At 41.7% G+C, this 23,162-nt stretch overlaps 2 protein-coding genes across 2 annotated transcripts in view; both read left to right on the top strand.

The window, feature by feature from the left end:
- Nucleotides 1-7,169, top strand: part of fa2h (fatty acid 2-hydroxylase) — a 73,626-nt gene extending 66,457 nt beyond the window's left edge. Inside the window, exons 3-7 of the mRNA XM_062035458.1 lie at nt 581-723; nt 879-979; nt 1,079-1,251; nt 2,809-3,061; nt 4,474-7,169. Coding sequence (XP_061891442.1) covers nt 581-723; nt 879-979; nt 1,079-1,251; nt 2,809-3,061; nt 4,474-4,547 — 744 coding nt within the window. The 3' untranslated portion in view covers nt 4,548-7,169. The remainder of the gene's footprint in view (nt 1-580; nt 724-878; nt 980-1,078; nt 1,252-2,808; nt 3,062-4,473) is intronic.
- A 13,851-nt stretch (nt 7,170-21,020) lies between these two features.
- Nucleotides 21,021-23,162, top strand: part of ano10b (anoctamin 10b) — a 57,182-nt gene continuing 55,040 nt past the window's right edge. Inside the window, exons 1-2 of the mRNA XM_062035876.1 lie at nt 21,021-21,134; nt 21,218-21,277. The gene's annotated coding sequence lies outside the window, so the exon portion shown is untranslated. The remainder of the gene's footprint in view (nt 21,135-21,217; nt 21,278-23,162) is intronic.

Below are 23,162 nucleotides of genomic sequence, written 5' to 3' on the forward strand. Positions count from 1 at the left end.
TAATACGACTTCTTGAACAGGTGCAGTAGAAAAACGGATGGATGGATTAAAATGCATAAGAATGTTTTATATTTTGAACGTTATTTTTAACAATGTGATTTCTAGCTGAATTATTCATTACTTATTGTGTTAAGCAATGTCTAAGCTAAGATTTATCTGAGAGCCAGATACGGTCATCAAAAGAGCCACATCTGGCTCGCGAGCCATAAGTTCCCTACCCCTGCTCTATGGTCTCCTGAACATAATCATTCTAAACAATGAAACACTCTCCTTAAAGTGTATTTTTTTAAATGGACTTGTATTTCAATGATGACTTGTATACATCTCCTCCATTCCTACTACGACAAATCCTACACATGTTCTTCACTACATGTGGCTGCTTGATAGAATATGAAATGTAAAAATAAAATAGCTCAGTACTACCAGCAGAACAGTGAGGACATACAGTAGGTTGTGACTGTACACACAGAATATATTGTTTCCTTGTCCGACCTGTTTAGCAACATTCTGCTGCCACCTGCTGGATGTGAGGAATACATTTCCACTTTCATTCCTGTTTGTCATGGTCTGGTCCTGTCAGGATTTGGTGGACTGGAGGAAGCCACTGGCATGGCAGGTGGGCCACCTAGGAGAGAAATATGATGCCTGGGTTCACCAGCCAGTCGACCGGCCTATCAGACTCTTTGGAAACCCTTTTATGGAGGCCAGCACCAAGACCTCTTGGTAAGACAAAATACTTTTTTTTTTAATGCAAACACAAGAAAGATTTCCAGAAGTTTATACAAATATATCCATAACCTGCTAATTGATTTTATTTGTTCCACATTTTAAAAAGTTATTGAGAATGGACACACTCTTTTTTTCTCTTGTAACAACAGGTACTGGGTGCCAGTAGTGTGGCTTCCTATTGTGTTTTATTTTTGTTGGTATTGCTACACCTCTTTGGCAAAAGGCACCACAAAGATTGCCATCACCTCAGGTAACAAGCGTATTCACCACTCAACCACCCAAGGCTCTCTCATTGGCACATACCCCATAATACATTCATCATTTTCATTGTGTGTCTGTGTATCCACAGATTTCTCTGTTATGGTCCATAAATACACTTTCCTGATATTCTTCTTGATGGGCTGGTTCTTGTGGTCATTCATGGAGTACTGCATCCATCGCTTTGTGTTTCACATGAAACCACCAGCTCATAACTACTACCTCATCACGCTACACTTTCTCCTGCATGGGCAGCATCACAAGGTACATACTGCATTCGAGGCTTTCATTTGAAAATAGAGAATTGGACCATTCTTCATTCTACTATGTTTAGGAACAACTGCACACAAACAAAGAAACTATCTGCGCCAATGAAGCTCTCTTACATTTTCGTACCACTTACCAAATATCTACAGCAAATGTCCTGACAGGTAATAACAGGTATTATTGGGAGTGTCAATTTACTTGAGTATAATAAGATAATAATCAAGAAGATTGACGCAAACTGTGTTGATCCCCTATATGTATGTTAATCTAAGGTAAAAATCTGATAATTATGCATCGTCTCGATTACAAATGAACACATCTGTGTACATTAGGGGTGTAACGGTACGTTTTAACGGTTCGATTTGATATTTTTGGTTGCCGATACGATTTATTTTTCTTTTTAGAACGATATGACATGAATAGGTTGATTAGCAACACTAAATTGGCCCTAGTGTGTGAATGTGAGTGTGAATGTTGTCTGTCTATCTGTGTTGGCCCTGCGAGGAGGTGGCGACTTGTCCAGGGTGTACCCCGCCTTCCGCTCGAATGCAGCTGAGATAAGCTCCAGCACCCACCGCGACCCCGAAAGGGACAAGCGGCAGAAAATGGATGGATGGATGGATGACATAAAATTCAGTAAAAAGCAAGCAGTGTGACTGTGAAATAAATACTGAATATTGGACACTGCAGGTAAAGTTTTCTATATTCCTGTTATTTCTTGTAAAGGCTAAATGGTATGAATAAATTATGGATCCAAACAAGCAAGCAAACAACAATTAATGGCCAATGCATTCACATCTTATTTGAATAAAGTGCACCCGACACTTTAGGTTGAATTAACAATAGGAAACTTTTTCTGCTCTCATATTTAACATTCAAGACATTTTCAATAAAAGTACAGTAACCAACATTTTAACAGTAGAATTACCTGCTAAATAAAGTTCCCCGACCCGGCCATACAGTTTATTTTCTCCGCCCTGGCGTTGCCAATGACGAACAGCGTCCCAGGTGTGCAGAAGCATGTATGCCATGTAATTGACCTGCTCAGTGGCCTTGTGGTTAGAGTGTCCGCCCTGAGACTGGAAGGTCTCATGGGTCCCATAAAAATGGGACCCATTGCCTCCACTCAGCATCAAGGGTTGGAATTGGGGGTTAAATCACCAAAATAATTCCCAAGCGTGGCCACCGCCGCTGCTCTCTGCTCCCCTCACCTCCCAGGGGGTGAACAAGGGTATGGGTCAAATGCAAAGGGTAATTTCACCACACCTAGTGTGTGTGTGACTATCGTTGAGACTTAAACTTTAGTTCCTGTTGATGGGGTTGGCCCCTTGCTTCCTTATTTCCATAGCCTCCTTCATCCATTTCTTCTATTTAGTTATTTCTGATAAAATGACTTCTTCTTGTGTTATGGAAGTTGGTGCGTCGCCGTAACTTGCTGAATATTTATGAAGTAATGCATTTCATTGATAAATGGTAATCTGCTTTCAATTATCAAAGATGGATTATATAGATCATGTCTACAGCTTTGAATCATGTCTGCTCCTTTCTCCCCAGTCTCCATTTGATGGTTCCAGGCTGGTCTTCCCCCCCGGCCTGGCCTCCTTAGTGGTTGTAGCTTTCTACACAATTTTGTGCACCCTGCTGCCAGACATGATTGGGAAATCAGTGTTTGCCGGGGGACTGTGCGGCTACGTGGTGTACGATATGATCCACTACTACCTTCACTACGGCTCTCCGAAGAAAGGCTCTTACATGTACAGTCTAAAGGCCTACCATGTCAAACACCACTTTGAGCACCAAAGAGCAGGTGAGGACTACAGGTTATCTACAAAACCCAAAACCAGTGAAGTTGGCATGTTGTGTAATTCGTAAATAAAAACGGAATACAATGATTTGCAAATCCTTTTCAACTTATATTCAATTGAATAGACTGCAAAGACAAGATTTTTAATGTTCGAACTGGCACAGGCACATTTTTACCACTGTGTTACATGGCCTTTCTTTTTAACAACACTCAGTAAATGTTTGGGAACTGAGGAGAGCAATGTTTTAAGCTTTTCAGGTGGAATTATTTCCCATTCTTGCTTGATGTACAGCTTAAGTTGTTCAACAGTCCAGGGTCTGCGTTGTGGTATTTTAGGCTTCATAATGCACCACACATTCTCAATGGGAGACAGGTCTGGACTACAGGCAGGCCAGTCTAGTACCCGCACTCTTTTACTATGAAGCCACGCTGTTGTAACACGTAGCTTGGCATTGTCTTGCTGAAATAAGCATAATAACGTTGCTTGGATGACAACATATGTTGCTCCAAAACCTGTATGTACCTTTCAGCATTATTGGTGCCTTCACAGATGTGTAAGTTACCCATACCTTGAGCACTAATACACCCCCATACCATCACTGATGCTGGCTTTTCAACTTTGCACCTATAACAATCCGGATGGTTCTTTTCTTCTTTGTTCCTGAGGACATGACGTCCACTTTGCATAGTAGAGTTTTAACTTGCACTTACAGATGTAGCGACCAACTGTAGTTACTGACAGTGGTTTTCTGAAGTGTTCCTGAGCCCATGTGGTGATATCCTTTACACACTGATGTCGCTTTTTGATGCAGTACCGCCTGAGGGGATCGAAGGTCGGTAATATCATCGCTTACGTGCAGTGATTTCTCCAGATTATCTGAACCTTTTGATGATATTAAGGACTGTAGATGGTGAAATCGCTAAATTCCTTGCAATAGCTCGTTAAGAAATGTTGTTCTTAAACTGTTTGACAATTTGCTTACACATTTGTTCACAAAGTTTTGACCCTCGCCCCATCCTTGTTTGTTTCATGGAAGCTGCTTTTATACCCAATCATGGCACCCACCTGTTCCCAATTAGCCTGTTCACATGTGGGATGTTCCAAACAAGTGTTTGATGAGCATTCCTCAACTTTCTCCGTCTTTTTTGACACTTGTGCCAGCTTTTTTGAAACATGTTGCAGGTATCAAATTCCAAATGAGCTAATATTTCTAAAAAATCACAAAGTTTTCCAGTTCGAACATTAAATATCTTGTCTTTGCAGTCTATTCAATTGAATATTGGTTGTAAAGGATTTGCAAATCATTGTATTCTGTTTTTATTTACGATTTACACAACATGCCAACTTCACTGGTTTTGGGTTTGGTAAAAGTTAAGTGTCATCCAGCGTGTAAATCTAATTCAAATTTCTCCAGGTTTTGGAATCACCTCCATGTTCTGGGACCGTCCCTTCAACACAGTCATCCCCGATGAGAAATTTGAATCCTAATGATCTCCGCAGGAAGATTGATCAACAAAGCTCCCATTAAGCCTTTAAACAACCTGACATTCTATCCGGCCTTTGCACTCACACCTTTCTCATCCAAAGTGAAGATGACACCACGCCTATGCAGTTAGTCCAGCTGCACATTCCAATTTGCTAATCGGTTTGCGCCACATTCGCGTGTGCATACCCTTACTGTTGCAAGGCATTTCTGTGCCATTTTTCCCCCGAACCCAATCTTCATCCATCACTGCTGCTCCTTTAACCACACTTACCTCCCCTCTCAGATGGCATGTTGGCTAGTCAGAATGCCATAAAATACAACTGCGACCCTTAAGTTCGTTATGATATGAAGAAGCTCTCTGACCAAAACTTTTCTTTGCTAATATCGTTGCTACATCTTGTTATGTCAATTGGCATCTAGGGTTGATTGGAGAGAAAAAGAGGAAAAAGGAAGTGACAGAAGGTGTGTGAAAGTGGAATAGCGGGAGTGAAGAAAACATGTCTGTGGATATTCTCATTCATCCAGGTCATTGTGACACAGGACATTCAATTGATCCCAACTGGACTGTTCGGTATGTCTTAGAAGACGTTTTGTCTCTCAACTAAATAGCCTTCAGCAGTTCATGCTAGTAGACATTTTACATCAGTCAAACTCGGGATCTAGATATCTGGTCAGGACACTCCTCACAGTTTTGCCTTCACCTTCATTGTCCATTCGTTTTTGGTGACTTTATATACTCTGGACCTAGACGTTGAGTCTGTTACATACATGGCGGACAATACCTGATACAGTCTGCTTTGCCGTTTTCCAGGACGGCCAGGTAATACAAAGCACACGCTACCTTTTTTATCACATCCACGGGAGCTCACATTCTCGTTGTCTCTCCTCCGACAAATGGACAAAGTTTTTCGCGAAATACAATCACAGCTGACCCGGCCGGACCTTCGAAAGTTCTCTTGCCGTCTGAGAAGTGTTGTATCCCAAATAGCTGCAATCACTTTCACTTAAGGTATTCATGTGTGATTTCCACAAGCGTCTGTACAGACGGAAGGAGGAACACGGGCATGTCTGGATGACTCACCTCCATATTTCCAGTGGTTAGCTCCGAGTTACGAAACCGCTTTATTATGAAGCTGGCTGTGGCGCGTTCTTTCTGATGTCACTTCCTGTGTGGGCGTGGTCTTTCTGGCGTCACTTCCTCTCGGAACTCACTTTGTAAACGATCAATGAGTCCATACAAAGCTAAGTGCCGGAGATTGAAGAATTACACGGCTGACTTACCCGTGTAAAAATTAGAATAGACATAAAATACATAAAGTAGGCATGGCCCTAGATTTGTCAGATCAGTCCAGCTGCAATCCATTGACTGCCCTGAGAATAGTGACGGAAAAGTAGGACAGAGGGTAAGAATATGTGCGTGACCTGGGTGCCTAACTCCCAGTGGAAACAAAAATCGCTGTAGTTGTTGCTAGAAGATTCATCCATCATTTTATCCATCCATCCATTTTCTACCGCTTGTTCCTTCCGGGGTCGTTTTAGATTTGATTTAACCGGGATTGTTGTCTTAAGTGTACTGTTCTCTATCCGTGGCTCTAAATTTTCTTTACGGGCCATATTTTGATATTAATGTTCACCTTTTCGCGTCATCTTTTCATCAATACCGATACAAAGATGTAAAAATGTTTTGTAAAATGCTTTGTAAATCTGATTTGTTTGTCAATAGCTGAAGTTTGACGTCGGCATGGAGTTATTCCCAGAAGAATAGCAAACAATGAATGATGTCAACATCCGCATCCATGCCAGGGAGACACGTGATGGAATGAAGTCAGCTTGTCAGGCTTCTTGCTGGGGGAGACTTTAGGGTCAAAAATCACAAACACATCATCCTACGTGACAGCATCGGTCTGTTTTTACTTTTTTTTTTCAGTCATTTTTACATTCAATCACTGCAGCTCCCTTGGAGATGACGATGTAACCCCATCTGACTGCAGCATGAAGTCGTGATCACAGCTGGCGGATCCTCAGACAGTTTCCTCTTAAGCATTACCGATAACTAACGCAGAACAACTTTATGTATTTTGATTAAAGAGAGAATATACTTTAATCAACTATTTTACACAATACTGTATAAGTATAGATTATGTAAAATAACATGCAAATTATCATAAAATGCTTTGTACCATTTTTGAAAATGAACATTTTCAGTTAGTTTTTGTACTTACTGCTTCTCACTAATCTCTGAATAATCTCACTTTTGCTCACAGGGTGGATGGCTGTTGAATTAGCACCAATATTTTCACCAATCACCAATATTCATACTTCCTTCACGTAGCTGATCACTTCTATTCATGAATATTCAAATACAAAAATGTTGCTCTAGAAAGGCTTCCAAAATGGACAAATGTTACTAACAGCAGTCATATGTAACATCTATTGGAATAACATTGTTATAATTATTAAATTAATTAAAAAAAACTAAATTTCAGCTTGTTTCTGGCAATAAAAATTGTCTTGTCCTCAATTAAGTAACGTGGAATATCTGTTTACTCGAGCATCTCATACATTTAATGTTGCAGTTTTAAATGTCCATGCAAATGTATTTGTAAATAAATGTCTATATTTATGATGTTGGTATTTGTCATATTTATTCTCTGTGTACATATAGGGTGTACCAGTATATACACATTGTATTCAGAGTATATACACTACCGTTCAAAAGTTTGGGGTCACATTAAAATGTCCTTATTTTTCAATGAAGATAACTTTAAACTAGTCTTAACTTTAAAGAAGTACACTCTATACATTGCTAATGTGGTAAATGACTATTCTAGCTGCAAATGTCTGGTTTTTGGTGTAATATCTACATAGGTGTATAGAGGCCCATTTCCAGCAACTATCACTCCAGTGTTCTAATGGTACAATGTGTTTGCTCATTGGCTCAGAAGGCTAATTGATGATTAGAAAACCCTTGTGCAATCATGTTCACACATCTGAAAACAGTTTAGCTCGTTACAAAAGCTACAAAACTGACCTTCCTTTGAGCAGATTGAGTTTCTGGAGCATCACATTTGTGGGGTCAATTAAACGCTCAAAATGGCCAGAAAAAGAGAACTTTCATCTGAAATGCGACAGTCTATTCTTGTTCTTAGAAATTAAGGCTATTCCACAAAATTGTTTGGGTGACCCCAAACTTTTGAACGGTAGTGTATATAAATTGTTGCGTTCGACCAGATGTTCCTCCAGGGAATTTAAGTTTCTGGTCACTCCTAAGTTCTTTTTATGACACATAGCTGAGCTCAAATTGAACACCAGACAGAATGGGTATTTTGTGATTTATTTTCAAAGCTTTGAAAACAAACGTGAGACCAATCCAGTACAGAAGCGTTCACTAGCGCAGCTAAGATCGATCTCCTCTAATTTACCGAAGTGTTGTCTTCTATCATGTGTTTCTCGCTCCCACCCTCGTTGTCTCTCCCGGCAGCCCAAAACACATGCCCATTTTTCCCCTCAGCTGGACACAGGAACAGAGAAGGAAAATAAGTTATGGCTACTCCCACTATCAAGGCCGACACATAGTACTTGCAGTCTAAAAGAGCACAATTGGAAGAACACTAGCTGTTTTGTAATATGACTATGAAAATAAAGAAGTAACACTTAAATATGGATATATGAAAAAAATCTTCTTCCGTCAATATATATATGTATATATATATATGCATGCTCACTAACACATATTTACACAGATTTCCATCCATCCATTCATCTTCAACCACTTATCCGGAATCGGGTCGCGGGGACAACAGCTCCAGCAGAGACCCCCAGACTTCACTCTCCAGAGCAACATTAGCAACTTCCTCCTGGGGGATCCCAAAGCGTTCCCAGGCCAGAGAGGAGATGTAATCCCCCATCTGGTCTTTGGCCTGCCCTGTGGTCTCCTCCCAGTGGAATGTGCAACAAAGACCTCCCTAGGGAGACACTCGTGAGGCATCTGCACGAGTTGCCCAAACCACCTAAGCTGGCTCCTTTCCAAGCGAAGGAGCAGCGGCTCTACTCCGAGTCTCTCTCGGGTGACTGAACTTCTCACCCTATCTCTAGTCTAAGGGAGATGCCAGCCAACCTTCTGAGGAAACTAATTTCGGCCGCTTGTATCCGCGGTCTTATTGACGGTGTAGGACATGTGTCATGACCCACACTTCATGACCATAGGTGAGAGTATGAATGTAGATAGCTCGGTAGACCAAGAGCGTTGCCTTCTGGCTCAGATCTCGTTTCGTCACAACAGTGCGGCAGAGAGACTGCAATACTGCCCCAGCTGCTCCGATTCTCCAGCTGATTTCCTTCTCCATCTTTCCCTCACTCGTGAACAAGACCCCGAGATTCTTAAACTCCTTCACCTGGGACAGAGTCTCATTCTCTACCTGGACTGTACAACCCATTGGTTTCCTGCTGAGAACCATGGCCTCAGATTTGGAGATGTTTATCCTCATTCCAGCCGCTGAACACTCGGTTGCGAACCGATCCAGTGAGAGTTGAAGGTCACGAACCGATGGTGCCATCAGGACCACATCATCTGAAAACAGCAGTGATGCAACCTTTAGCCCCTCGAGACGTATACCCTCTCCGCCATGGTCACGACTCTGCCTATAAATCCTGTCCGTGAAAATCCCAAACAGGATAGGTGACAGAGCGCAGCCCTGGTGGAGACCAACCCCCACTGGAAACGGATCCGACCTACACCCAAGCACCCAGACACAACTCTTGCTTTGGTTGTACAGAGATTGGATGGCCTTCAGCAGGGTCCCCCTCACCCTGTACTCCCTCAGCACCTCCCACAGAATCTCCCGGGGGACCTGGTCATATGCCTTCTCCAAATCCACAAAGCACATGTAGACTGGATAGGCATACTCCCAGGCCTTCTCCAGGATTCCCGCAAGAGTAAAGAGCTGGTCAGTTGTTCCACGACCAGGACGGAATCCACATTGCTCCTCTTGAATCTGAGGTTCAACTATCGGCCTAGCCCTCCTTTCCAGTACCGTGGCGTAAACTTTCCCAGGGAGGCTGAGTAGTGTGATACCCCTGTAATTAGCACACACCCTCTAGTCCCCCCTTTTGAACAGTTTGCCACTTCCTCGGCACTGTCCCAGACTTCCACGCAATGTTAAAAAGGCGTATCAACCAAGACAGCCCCTCAACACCCAGAGCCTTCAGCATTTCTGGATGAATCTCGTCAACCCCCGGAGCTTTGCCACTGTGGAGTTGTCTAACTACCTCAGTGACTTCACGCCGAGAGATCGACGTCAATCCCCCATCATCCTCAGGCTCCACTCCTGTCACGGAGGGTGTATCTGATGTAGTTGGGTTCAGCAGTTCCTCAAAGTGCTCTCTTCAACGCCCTATGACTTTCTCACTTGAAGTCAGCAGAGTCCCATCCTTGCTGTACACAGCTTGGATGGTTCCCTGCTTCCCCCTCCTGAGGTGCCGTATGGTCTTCCAGAACAGCTTTAGTGCCGTCCGATAATCCTTTTCCATGGATTCCCCGAACTGCTCCCACACCCTCCGCTTACCCTCGTCCACCGCCACGGCCGCTTCCCTTCAGGCCTGTCGGTACCTTGCAACTGCCTCCAGAGTCCCCTTGGATAACATACCCCAGTAGGACTCCTTCTTCAGTCGGACGGCTTCCCTGACCACCGCTGTCCACCAGGGTTTTCGTGGGTTACCGCCCCTTGAGGCACCTAAGACCTTCTGGCCACAGCTAGCAGCTGCAGCTTTAGCAATTGAGGCTTTGAACATTGCCCATTCCTGTTCAATGTCCCCAACCTCCACAAGGATGGCAGAGAAGTCCCGCCAGAGGTGGGAGTTGAAGTCACTCCGGACAGAGGACTCTTCCAAATGTTCCCAGTCCACCCACACTACACACTTGGGTTTGCCAGGTCTGTCCAGAGGTTTCCCCCTCCATCTGACCCAACTCACCACCAGATGGTGATCAGTTGACAGTTCAGCCCCTCTCTTCACCTGAGTGTCCAAAACATACAGCCTCAGATCAGCTGATACGATTACAAAATCGATCATTGATCTTTGGCCTAGGGTGCTCTGGTACCAGGTACACTTATGAGCATCCCTGTGCTTGAACATGGTGTTTGTTATCGCAAGTCCATGGCTGGCACAGAAGTCCAATAACAATCCACCACTCAGGTTAAGATCAGGGAGACCGTTCCTCCCAATCACGTCAGTCCAAGTATCACTGTCATTGCCCACGTGCGTGTTGAAGTCCCCCGGCAAGACTATGGAATCCCCTGCCGGCGCCCCATACAGGACCCCATGCAAGGTATCCAAGAAGGCCGAATACTCTTAACTCTTGTTTGGTGCGTACGCACAAAAGTCAGAGTTTTCCCCCCTCCAACCCTAAGGCGAAGGGAGGCGACCCTCTTGTCCACTGGGGTGAACGCCAACGTACAGGCACTCAGCCGGGGACTCGTGAGTATCCCCACACCCGCCTGGGCCCTCACACCCTGAGCAACTCCAGAAGTGAACAAGATCCATCCCTTTTCCAGGAGTGTGATTTCAGAGCCCTTGCTATGCGTAGAGGTAAGCCCCATCAAATCCAACCGGTAGCGCTCCATCTCCCGCACCAGCTCAGGCTCCTTCCCCACCAGCGTAGAGACGTTCCACGACAATTGGTCCGTCTCGAGCCTCCACTTTCACTGCCATCCAATTGGCAGCGCACCCGACCCCACTGGTTCCGACCGCTGGTGATGGGCCCACGTGGTGTAGCTTCTTCGGGCTGTGCCCGGCCGGGCTCCGTGGCTAGCCCGGCCACCAGGCGCTCGCTGACGAGCCCTGTCTCCAGGCCTAGCTCCGGAGGAGGGCCTGGAGACAGGCTTCCTCCGGGCCAGGTAACACATCTTCTGCTTGTTTTGTCCATGGGGGTTAGACAGATTTGTGAACAATATTTGAGAGGAATAGGTATTTTGTCTATATAGTAAAAGTTTTAGATCTTTGAGATCAACTCATGAAAAATGGGAGCAAAAACAAAAGTGTTGTGTTTAAATTTGTGTTCAGTATACCAAGAATGCGGAAGAGTTTTTGGACAAAAATCCCGGGAAATGTTTTTTGTATTTTTTTTAATGTGTTCATAAGGTTCTGTGGATTGATGGAAGGAGTTTTTAAATCCGAAGGAAAAGACCATTCGTGCCCCGACTGATATCCAGATGAAGTTTGCAATGTTCTGGACTATCTTGGCATCTGTGCAGAATACAGAGTTATTGTTCATCAGTAGTGCTTGCACAAATGCAGCGTGAAGAGGTTTGTGTACACTTTCTTTTAAACTTTAATATACCTGCTTCGTCCTCTTTCTTCTCATTCCTATTTTGTTCGGGAGTCCGAATTAAGCTGGCATTCAACATTTCCTTAATTACCTTCTTAAATAAATCTCTGTTTCTTTTTTTCTACCATCGATGCACTTCAAAATGTTCTATTCTTTTAATTTGTGAAGCATATAAAAAGTCTCCTTTTCATGACAATTTGTTGCTACGTTTTTAATGACTGGTATCTGGTTCCCGCGCGTTGAAACAGGCGCATGTGCGATACAAAGGGTCCTCTCTCTCTTCACACCCCCTTGAGAGATCTGGTTTCCAATGGCATTAGTACGACTTCAAAACCAGAACACGATTGGATCAAGGTGTTTCCATGGGTTGTAGGAGACTCACTTAGAAAATTCTGACTAATTTAGTGCATGGACACGTTGATTGATTGATTGATTGATTGATTGATTGATTGAAACTTTTATTAGTAGATTGCACAGTACAGTACATATTCCGTACAATTGACCACTAAATGGTAACACCCGAAAAAGTTTTTCAACTTGTTTAAGTCGGGGTTCACGTTAATCAATTCATGGTATGACTGTGTTTGAATGTTTAATTAAAGTAATTGTCTGGGGCTAAAGATCTACAATCAGCGTTCTGAATGATGCAATTTACTATTCCAGAATTGTCAAGGAAAACACAAGGAACTGACCTAAGTATGAATTTCAACAAAATGTTATTTTTTTTAAAGAAAATAAACTTGAATTTTAGTTGGGATAAGAAGTAACAAAGGTATATATTTAAAAAAAAATCTAACATTAGTGTAGATTTTTTACCATTATATTTTATTTTAATTAAATGAAATTACATTAAATTAGGCCCTGCGATGAGGTGGCGACTTGTCTAGGGTGTACCCCGCCTTCCGCCCGATTGTAGCTGAGATAGGCTCCAGCGCCCCCCGCGACCCCGAAGGGAATAAGCGGTAGAAAATGGATGGATGGATGGATACATTAAATTAAAGGCCTACTGAAATGAAATTTTCTTATATAAACGGGGATAGCAGATCCTTTCTATGTGTCATACTTGATCATTTCGCGATATTGCCATATTTTTGCTGAAAGGATTTAGTAGAGAACAACGACGATAAAGTTCGCAACTTTTGGTCGCTGATAAAAAAAAAAGCCTTGCCTATACCGGAAGTAGCGTGACGTCACAGGAGGAAGGACTCCTCACATTTTCCCATTGTTCACAATGCAGCGAGAGAGATTCGGACCGAGAAAGCGACGATTACCCCATTAATTTGAGCCAGGATGAAAGATTCGTGGATGAGGAAAGTGAGAGTGAAAGACTAGCGTGCAGTGCAGGACGTATCTTTTGTCGCTCTGACCGTAACTTAGGTACGAGGGTTCATTGGATTCCACACTTTCTCCTTTTTCTATTGTGGATCACGGATTTGGATTTCAAACCACCTCGGATACTATATCCTCTTGAAAATGAGAGTCGAGAACGCAAAATGGATATTCACAGTGACTTTTGTCTCCACGACAATACATCGGCGAAGCTCTTTAGCTACTGAGCTAACGTGATAGCATCGGGCTCAAATGCAGATAGAAACAAAATAAATAAACCCCTGACTGGAAGGATAGACAGAAAATCAACAATACTATTAAACCATGGACATGTAAATACACGGTTAATAATTCCCAGCTTGGCGAAGCTGAACAATGCTGTTGCTAACGACGCCATTGAAGCTAACTTAGCTACGGGACGGCGGCGGCGGCGGCGGGCGTTGTAGCTTTCGACGACACCCCGGCCGCCATCAGAGTCGGCAAGAAACATATATTTCCCCAAAGTTACGTACGTGACATGCACATAGCGACACGCACGTACGGGCAAGCGATCAAATGTTTGGAAGCCAAAGCTGTACTCAAGGTAGCGCGTCTGCTATCCATCTCAAAGTCCTCCTGGTTGTGTTGCTGTAGTCCGCCGCTGATACACCGATCGCACCTACAGCTTTATTCTTTGCAGTCTCCATTGCTCATTAAACAAATTGCAAAAGATTCACCAACACAGATGTCCAGAATACTGTGGAATTTTGGGATGAAAACAGAGCTTTTTGTATTGGATTCAATGGGTCCGAATACTTCCGTATCAACCATTGACGTCACGCGCATACGTCATCATACATAGACGTTTCCAACCGGAAGTGTGGCGGGAAATTTAAAATTGCACTTTATAAGTTAACCCGGCCGTATTGGCATGTGTTGCAATGTTAAGATTTCATCATTGATATATAAACTATCAGACTGCGTGGTCGGTAGTAGTGGGTTTCAGTAGGCCTACTTAAATTATTTTAATTTTAGGAAGTGGGGACATGCTATTTTTCCATTGTTCCTGGTATTGTGCATTTATACACAGGTAACATTTATTCTACAATCCAATAATCTTGGTCAGAGCTCTAACACTAAGACAGAACTGCTTCTGACTTGTTTCGGAATGGCATCCAAAAAATCGAATTCAACGAAATTATGCGATTGTGGTTACCGAGAGACAAACAAAAAAATAAATGTCATATTCAGTTTACAGCAGTAGATGCACATTTTTTCAGTTGCAATACAAACTGAATTATGCGTATCTTGAAGTGTGTGTGGGGAGCGAAAGAGATGCTGACGCAATCACACGTGCACATAAACACACATTTTCTTGTATTTCTTACCTTCTTCAGACCTCCGAATAATGCCTACCTCTTTAGAACTATCCTTTCTAGATATATAAAGATTTGTATTTATAACTTTAATAATATATACATATTATGCCAATATAAAAAAGGTTGTTGTGAAAAATTAGTTGGAATTTCACAAGAAAAAGGTCACAATTTCACAAGAAAAACTTAGAATGTTGGCAGTGTTATAATAAAAGTTGTAATTTTACTTAACGCAAGTCAAAATTTTACAAGAAAAACTGAACATTTGTGCAAAATTATGATGAAAGTTGGAATTTCACTCAATAACAGTCGCAATTTTACAAGAAAAGCTTAATATTTTGGCAATTTTAGGAAAATAATCGTAATTTTACTCGACGAAAGTCACAATTTTATATGGAAACTTAAAAATGTTGGCAATATTATAATAATAATCAGAATTTTACTTGGCAAAATTATGACAAAGGTCATAATTTCACTCAAAAAATGTCACTATTTTACAAGAACAACAAAAAAATTGGCAATATTGTGATAAAAGTCAGAATTTTAGATGACATATGTCACCATTTTGCATTTAAAATTAATAATTTTACATTAAAAAGTATTCATTTTAGAACCTTTATTTAACCAGATAAGAAAGGGTGACCTGGCCAAGAGGTCAACAGCACACGTCACAGAGCAGTTTAAAAAAACAAACAAACAAAAAAAAACATTAGGACATACAGCCTGTACATTTTAAAATACATAAGAGAACTATAAAACAACAAAGATTTACACCTTTTAAAAACACAGGCACTGTGCAAACGTCTCTCGCTGTCTGTCCCTCAGGACAGAACGGAAGGCTCCAAATGGAAGTAGTTCTGTAAGTTTCAGTTTCGTCTGCAATGCATTCCATGCCATAGGAGCAGCAATGCCAAAAGCTCTCTTGCCAAATTCAGTCCGTACATGAGGAACAGTTGAAACATACAAATTGTTAGAACGTAATGCGTAAGAGCTGCTTTTTCTTTGTAACAGAGTACACAAGTATGGAGGTATTAAACCTAAAAGAGCCTTATAAATTAAAGTCAGCCAATGTGTGTATCTGCGTACACTCAATGAAGATAAGTCTGACTTCATATACAGTTGACAGTGGTGGGTGAGACTACGACAGCCAGTAACAAATCTTAGTGCTGAATGAAAAACAGTGTGCAAGGACTGGAGGCATTTAGATAAAGCACTAAAATAAAGCACGTCTCCATAATCAATTACAGGCAAGATAGTTGCTGTCACCAATTTCTTTCTAACTTTAAGAGAGAAGCAGTTTTTATTTCTATTTTTTTTTTTTTTTTTTTTTACAAACCCCGTTTCCATATGAGTTGGGAAATAGTGTTAGATGTAAATATAAACGGAATACAATGATACAATGAACTCATACACTTTTTTTTTTTTTTGCAAATAATAATTAACTTAGAATTTCATGGCTGCAACACGTGCCAAAGTAGTTGGGAAAGGGCATGTTCACCACTGTGTTACATGGCCTTTCCTTTTAACAACACTCAGTAAAAGTTTGGGAACTGAGGAGACACATTTTTTAAGCTTCTCAGATGGAATTCTTTCCCATTCTTGCTTGATGTACAGCTTAAGTTGTTCAACAGTCCGGGGGTCTCCATTGTGGTATTTTAGGCTTCATAATGCGCCACATATTTTCAATGGGACACAGGTCTGGACTACAGGCAGGCCAGTCTAGTACCCGCACTCTTTTACTATGAAGCCACGTTGATGTAACACGTGGCTTGGCATTGTCTTGCTGAAATAAGCAGGGGCGTCCATGGTGACGTTGCTTGGATGGCAACATATGTTGCTCCAAAACCTGTATGTACCTTTCAACATTAATGGCGCCTTCACAGATGTGTAAGTTACCCATGTCTTGGGCACTAATACACCCCCATACCATCACACATGCTGGCTTTTCAACTTTGCGCCTATAACAATCCGGATGGTTCTTTTCCTCTTTGGTCCGGAGGACACGACGTCCACAGTTTCCAAAAACAATTTGAAATGTGGACTCGTCAGACCACAGAACACTTTTCCACTTTGTATCAGTCCATCTTAGATGAGCTCAGGCCCAGCGAAGCCGACGGCGTTTCTGGGTGTTGTTGATAAACGGTTTTCTCCTTGCATAGGAGAGTTTTAACTTGCACTTACAGATGTAGCGACCAACTGTAGTTACTGACAGTGGGTTTCTGAAGTGTTCCTGAGCCCATGTGGTGATATCCTTTACACACTGATGTCGCTTGTTGATGCAGTACAGCCTGAGGGATCGAAGGTCACGGGTTTGGCTGCTTACGTGCAGTGATTTCTCCAGATTCTCTGAACCCTTTGATGATATTACGGACCGTAGATGGTGAAATCCCTAAATTCCTTGCAATAGCTGGTTGAGAAAGGTTTTTCTTAAACTGTTCAACAATTTGCTCACGCATTTGTTGACAAAGTGGTGACCCTCGCCCCATCCTTGTTTGTGAATGACTGTGCATTTCATGGAATCTACTTTTATACCCAATCATGGCACCCACCTGTTCCCAATTTGCCTGTTCACCTGTGGGATGTTCCAAATAAGTGTTTGATGAGCATTCCTCAACTTTATCAGTATTTATTGCCACCTTTCCCAACTTCTTTGTCACGTGTTGCTGGCATCAAATTCTAAAGTTAATGATTATTTGCAAAAAAAATAAATGTTTATCAGTTTGAACATCAAATATGTTGTCTTTGTAGCATATTCAACTGAATATGGGTTGAAAATGATTTGCAAATCATTGTATTCCATTTATATTTACATCTAACACAATTTCCCAACTCATATGGAAACGGGGTTTGTATTTTTACGAGAATATATTGCAATATTACAGAACCAGAAAGAATATGAGAATTTGTTCCCAATTTTATAAGAAAGAAGTCGACACATTGAGAGAAAAAGACTGCTTTTCGTTCATTTATTTTTTTGGAATTTCTTTGTTTGCATTTGGTTTTTAATCTTCATTATTTACTTCAAGTTATTTCAGTATGTCTATATATATACACTACCGTTCAAAAGTTTGGGGTCACCCAAACAATTTTGTGGAATAGCCTTCATTTCTAAGAACAAGAATAGACTGTCACGTTTCAGATGAAAGTTCTCTTTTTCTGGCCATTTTGAGAGTTTAATTGACCCCGCAAATGTGATGCTCCAGAAACTCAATCTGCTCAAAGGAAGGTCAGTTTTGTAGCTTCTGTAACGAGCTAAACTGTTTTCAGATGTGTGAACATGATTGCACAAGGGTTTTCTAATCATCAATTAGCCTTCTGAGCCAATGAGCAAACACATTGTACCATTAGAACACTGGAGTGATAGTTGCTGGAAATGGGTCTCTATACACCTATGTAGATATTGCACCAAAAACCAGACATTTGCAGCTAGAATAGTCATTTACCACATTAGCAATGTATAGAGTGTATTTCTTTAAAGTTAAGACTAGTTTAAAGTTATCTTCATTGAAAAGTACAGTGCTTTTCCTTCAAAAATAAGGACATTTTAATGTGACCCCAAACTTTTGGACGGTAGTGTATATATATATACATATATATATACATATATACATATATATATATATAATTTATTTTTATTTTTTTTAATGGGGTGCATTTACATTTCTTACACACACTTGTTATTACATATGTTGGCCAGAGAGGGAGCACTTTTAAAACTGACACACAGTAAATTTGAAAATTCCCTCTTTTTTGGGACCACCCTCATTTTGATAGATTTCACCACCAGGGGTGCAAATGAGACATTCTTTATTAGATTCAATGGTGGTCCTCATATGGAAGGTACTTTTCCTTGTTGATGTCTCAAGAAGGGTAGAAATACAAGAACACACACACACACACACACACACACACACACGTTCTTGTATTGTTTACCTTCTTGAGACCTCCGGAATATGCCTCCCTCTTTCGAGATATATAAAGTATGTATATATGGCCAAAGGGGGTGCATTTCAATTTCTTACACCCACTTGTCATTACATATTTTGACCAGACGGGGAGCACTTTTAAAACCGACACACAGTCAATTTGAAAAATCCCTCCTTTTTGGGACCACCTTCATTTTGATAGATTTCACCACCAGGGGTGCAAATGAGATCTCTATTTTTTGTATTTTGTAATGTGCTTAAAGGCCTACTGAAATGAATTTTTTTTATTTAAACGGGGATAGCAGATCTATTCTATGTGTCATACTTGATCATTTCGCGATATTGCCATATTTTTGCTGAAAGGATTTAGTATAGAACAACGACGATAAAGATTGCAACTTTTGGTATCTGATAAAAAAAAGGCTTGCCCCTACCGGAAGTAGCGTGACGTAGTCAGTTGAACATATACACAAAGTTCCCTATTGTTTACAATGATGGCCGCATGAAGTGAGAGAGATTCGGACCGAGAAAGCGACAATTTCCCCATTAATTTGAGCGAGGATGAAAGATTTGTGGATGAGTAAAGTGCAAGTGAAGGACTAGTGGGGAGTTGAAGCTATTCAGATAGGGAAGATGCTGTGAGAGCCGGGGGTGACCTGATATTCAGCTGGGAATGACTACAACAGTAAATAAACACAAGACATATATATACTCTATTAGCCACAACACAACCAGGCTTATATTTAATATGCCACAAATTAATCCTGCATAAAAACACCTGCGTGTTTGTTACGCTAGCTCCTAGCTCCTCTGCTAGCTCCTAGCTCCATAGAACACGCCAATACAATTCAAACACCTGATCAACACACACAATCACTCAGCCCAAAAGACCGTTCACCTAACCCAAGGTTCATAAAGCTTATATATTTTTAAAAAGTTACGTACATACGCAAAAAAAAGTTGCGCACATACGGTCAAGCGATCAAATGTTTAGAAGCCAAAGCTGCATACTCACAGTAGCACGTCTGCGTCTTTGTCATCCAAATCAAAGTAATCCTGGTAAGAGTCTGTGTTGTCCCAGTTCTCTACAGGCGTCTGTGTATTGAAGTCAAAAGTCCTCCTGGTTAGAGTCTCTGTTATCCGAGTTCTTCCATCTTGACTGCATCTTCCGGGAATGTAAACAAAGAAGCGCCGGCTGTGTACTGTTGTTGCTGACTACGTTAGAAAAATACGTCCATTTCGCACCGACAACTTTCTTCTTTGCTTGCTCAGCTTCCTTCTCCATAATGCAATGAACATGATTGCAACAGATTCACGAACACAGATGTCCAGAATACTGTGGAATTATGAAATGAAAACAGAGCTTTTTCGTATTGGCTTCAATGTGGAAGGCATACCCGTGTTCGCCGGGCTACGTCACGCGCATACGTCATCCTCAGAGGCGTTTCGAACCGGAAGTTTAGCGGCAAATTTAAAATGTCACTTTATAAGTTAACCCGGCCATATTGGCATGTGTTATAATGTTAAGATTTCATCATTGATATATAAACTATCAGACTGCGTGGTCGGTAGTAGTGGGTTTCAGTAGGCCTTTAAGGCCGATGACAAACGAGTCTCGGACCACAGATGGCCCCTGTGTTGCACTTTGGGCAACCAAGCTGTAGAAGCTAACTGTTTTTGATTGATTGATTGAAACTTTTATTAGTAGATTGCACAGTGCAGTACATATTCCGTACAACTGACCACTAAATGGTAACACCCGAATAAGTTTTTTTAACTTGTTTAAGTCGGGGTCCACTTAAATTGATTCATGATACAGATATATACTATTTTCATAATACAGTCATCACACAAGATAATCATCAGAGTATATACAATCAGGGTGTGGGATATGGAGGGGGGGGGGGGGGTTTCGGATTGGTTGGTATCAACACTTCAGTCATCAACAATTGCATCATCAGAGAAATGGACATTGGAACAGTGTAGGACTGACTTGGTGGGATATGTACAGCAGGAAGTGGACACCATAGCCTTAGTACCGTAGTGTATTTGTTCATCATATAGTCACATATGGGACGCGGGTTGTCTTACGTCCGCACCGGAAGTCGTAAAATCAGCTGTTCACCTGGCGGGTTATTTCGGGGATGAATAGGGAAGTCCTTCTTTAGCTGCCGTCTTGTTTTATCACATGTTGCTGCCTTTGCACCTGTCAATGTTTACTTTTGTATGCACATTAAATCAACAAAAAAAATCCTGACTTTGGAGCAATGTTCACAGACTCTAATATTTAGGCTCTCTATTAGATGCAATGGTTTTCCGTCCATATTGGGACTATTATTTCGGTCGTAACTTGTTCACCGGTCCTCATATGGAAGGTACTTTTCCTTGTCTCAAAAAGGGTAGAAATACACGCACGCACGCACGCACACACACACACACACACACACAGGCATGTGTAGCAGTAGGACCCTGAAGCAGCGAGTCGGCCCAGAAGGAGGAGCCTGAATAAAAGAGCAAACAACCCTCTGTCCACACCCTGCAGTCTGGTGAAGTTCCTCTGCATTCCTACCATACATACTGTACACACACACACACACACACACACACACACACACACATACACACGCACACGGCTATGATGACTCTGCTGGCTGAGTAAGTATGAGCAGAGAGTCCAAGTGTGGATTGTACTTTCTTCCCAACAAAAGTGTGTAGATGAGCTGTGTGTGTTGGAACAGGAGGGTGGGTGTTGTTGACCTGTAGGACTGCAGAAAACCTCTTCATTCAGGACCTGCCAGGTATTATATTCATTATTGATCCTCTCCTTCACTACATGTCTTTTCCTGCTCACCGTGCTCATGATCATGACGTGGTGAAACATTGTTGACCACACTTGCCCTTTTTCCGCTCTGCCTTCATGCGAGTGCACTGTCATGTTCCCTTTTGCTGTGTGCTACTAAAACTACTTCCTGCCACCGACACGTTTGTTGTCATCTTATGATGGACGCTCTGCACAAAAAGGAACCGCACGCCTCTTCCACACTACATTAGGTATTCCTGCACAGTGTAGTCGATGTCAGTACAACAGCTATAGCAAAAGGTATTAATGTTCTAGTTCTTGTCTACAACTGAGCTGCTTCACATACGTCCTAGTATTGTGCTCTTTTCTTATGCTGATATATGAATAACAGCATTCTCTTTTAGCTGTGTAATAACATGGTAGTTAATGTGGTTGCACATTAGGATAGTGTAGAATGCACAGCATCATATTGACATTACGGTGTTATGTTGCATGTCTAAAACCTCTACCATGAGAGATTATACAAAACCCAAAACCAGTGAAGATGGCACGTTGTGTAATTAGTAAATATGAACAGAATACAATGATTTGCAAATCCTTTTCAACTTATATTCAATTGAATAGACTGCAAAGACAAGATATTTAATGTTCAAACTGAGAAACAATTTTTGTTTTGTGCAAATAATCATTAACTTAGAATTGAATGGCAGCAACACATTGCAAAAAAGTTTGCACAGGGGCAGTTTTACCCCTGTGTGACATGGCCTTTCCTTTTAACAACACTCAGTAAACGTTTGGGAACTGAGGAGACACATTTTTTAAGCTTTTCAGGTTGGATTATTTCCCATTCTTGCTTGATGTACAGCTTAAGTTGTTTAACAGTTCAGGGTCTCCGTTGTGGTATTTTACACTTCATAATGCGCCACACATTTTCAATGGAAGACAGGTCTGGACTACAGGCAGGCCAGTCTAGTACCGGCACTCTTTTACTATGAAGCCACGCTGTTGTAACACATGGCTTGGCATTGTCTTGCAGAAATAAGCAGGGGCGTCCGTGATAATGTTGCTTGGATGGCAACGTATGTTGCTCCAAAACCTGTATGTACCTTTCAGCATTAATGGTGCCTTCACAGATGTGTAAGTTACCCATGCCTTGGGCACTAATACACCCCCATATACCATCACAGATGCTGGCTTTTAGACTTTGCGCCTATAACAATCCGGATGGTTCTTTTCCTCTTAGTTCCGAAGGACACAACGTCCACAGTTTACAAAAACAATTTGAAATGTGGACTCGTCAGGCCACAGAACACTTTTCCACTTTGCACCAGTCCATCTTAGATGAGCTCGGGCCCAGCGAAGCCGGCGGCGTTTCTGGGTGTTGTTGATAAATGTCTTTCACTTTGCATAGTAGAGTTTTAACTTCCACTTACAGATGTAGCGACGGACTGTAATTACTGACAGTGGTTTTCTGAAGTGTTCCTGAGCCCATGTGGTGATATCCTTTACACACTGAAGTCGCTTTTTGATGCAGTACTTCCTGAGGGATCTATGGTCCGTAACATCATCGCTTACGTGCATTGATTTCTCCAGATTGTCTGAACCTTTTGATGATATTACAGACCGTAGATGGTGAAATCCCTAAATTGCTTGCAATAGTTGGTTGAGAATTGTTGTTCTTAAACTGTTCGACAACTTGCTCACGCATTTGTTCACAAAGTGGTGACCTTCGCCCCGTCGTTGTTTGTGAATGACTGAGCATTTTAATGGAAGCTGCTTTTATACCCAATCATGGCACCCACCTGTTCCCAATTAGCCTGTTCACCTGTGGGATGTTCCAAATAAGTGTTTGATGAGCATTCCTCAACTTTATCAGTCCTTTT

This window comes from Entelurus aequoreus, linkage group LG24 (genome assembly GCF_033978785.1).
Source record: "Entelurus aequoreus isolate RoL-2023_Sb linkage group LG24, RoL_Eaeq_v1.1, whole genome shotgun sequence".
Taxonomy (NCBI): Eukaryota; Metazoa; Chordata; class Actinopteri; order Syngnathiformes; family Syngnathidae; genus Entelurus; species Entelurus aequoreus.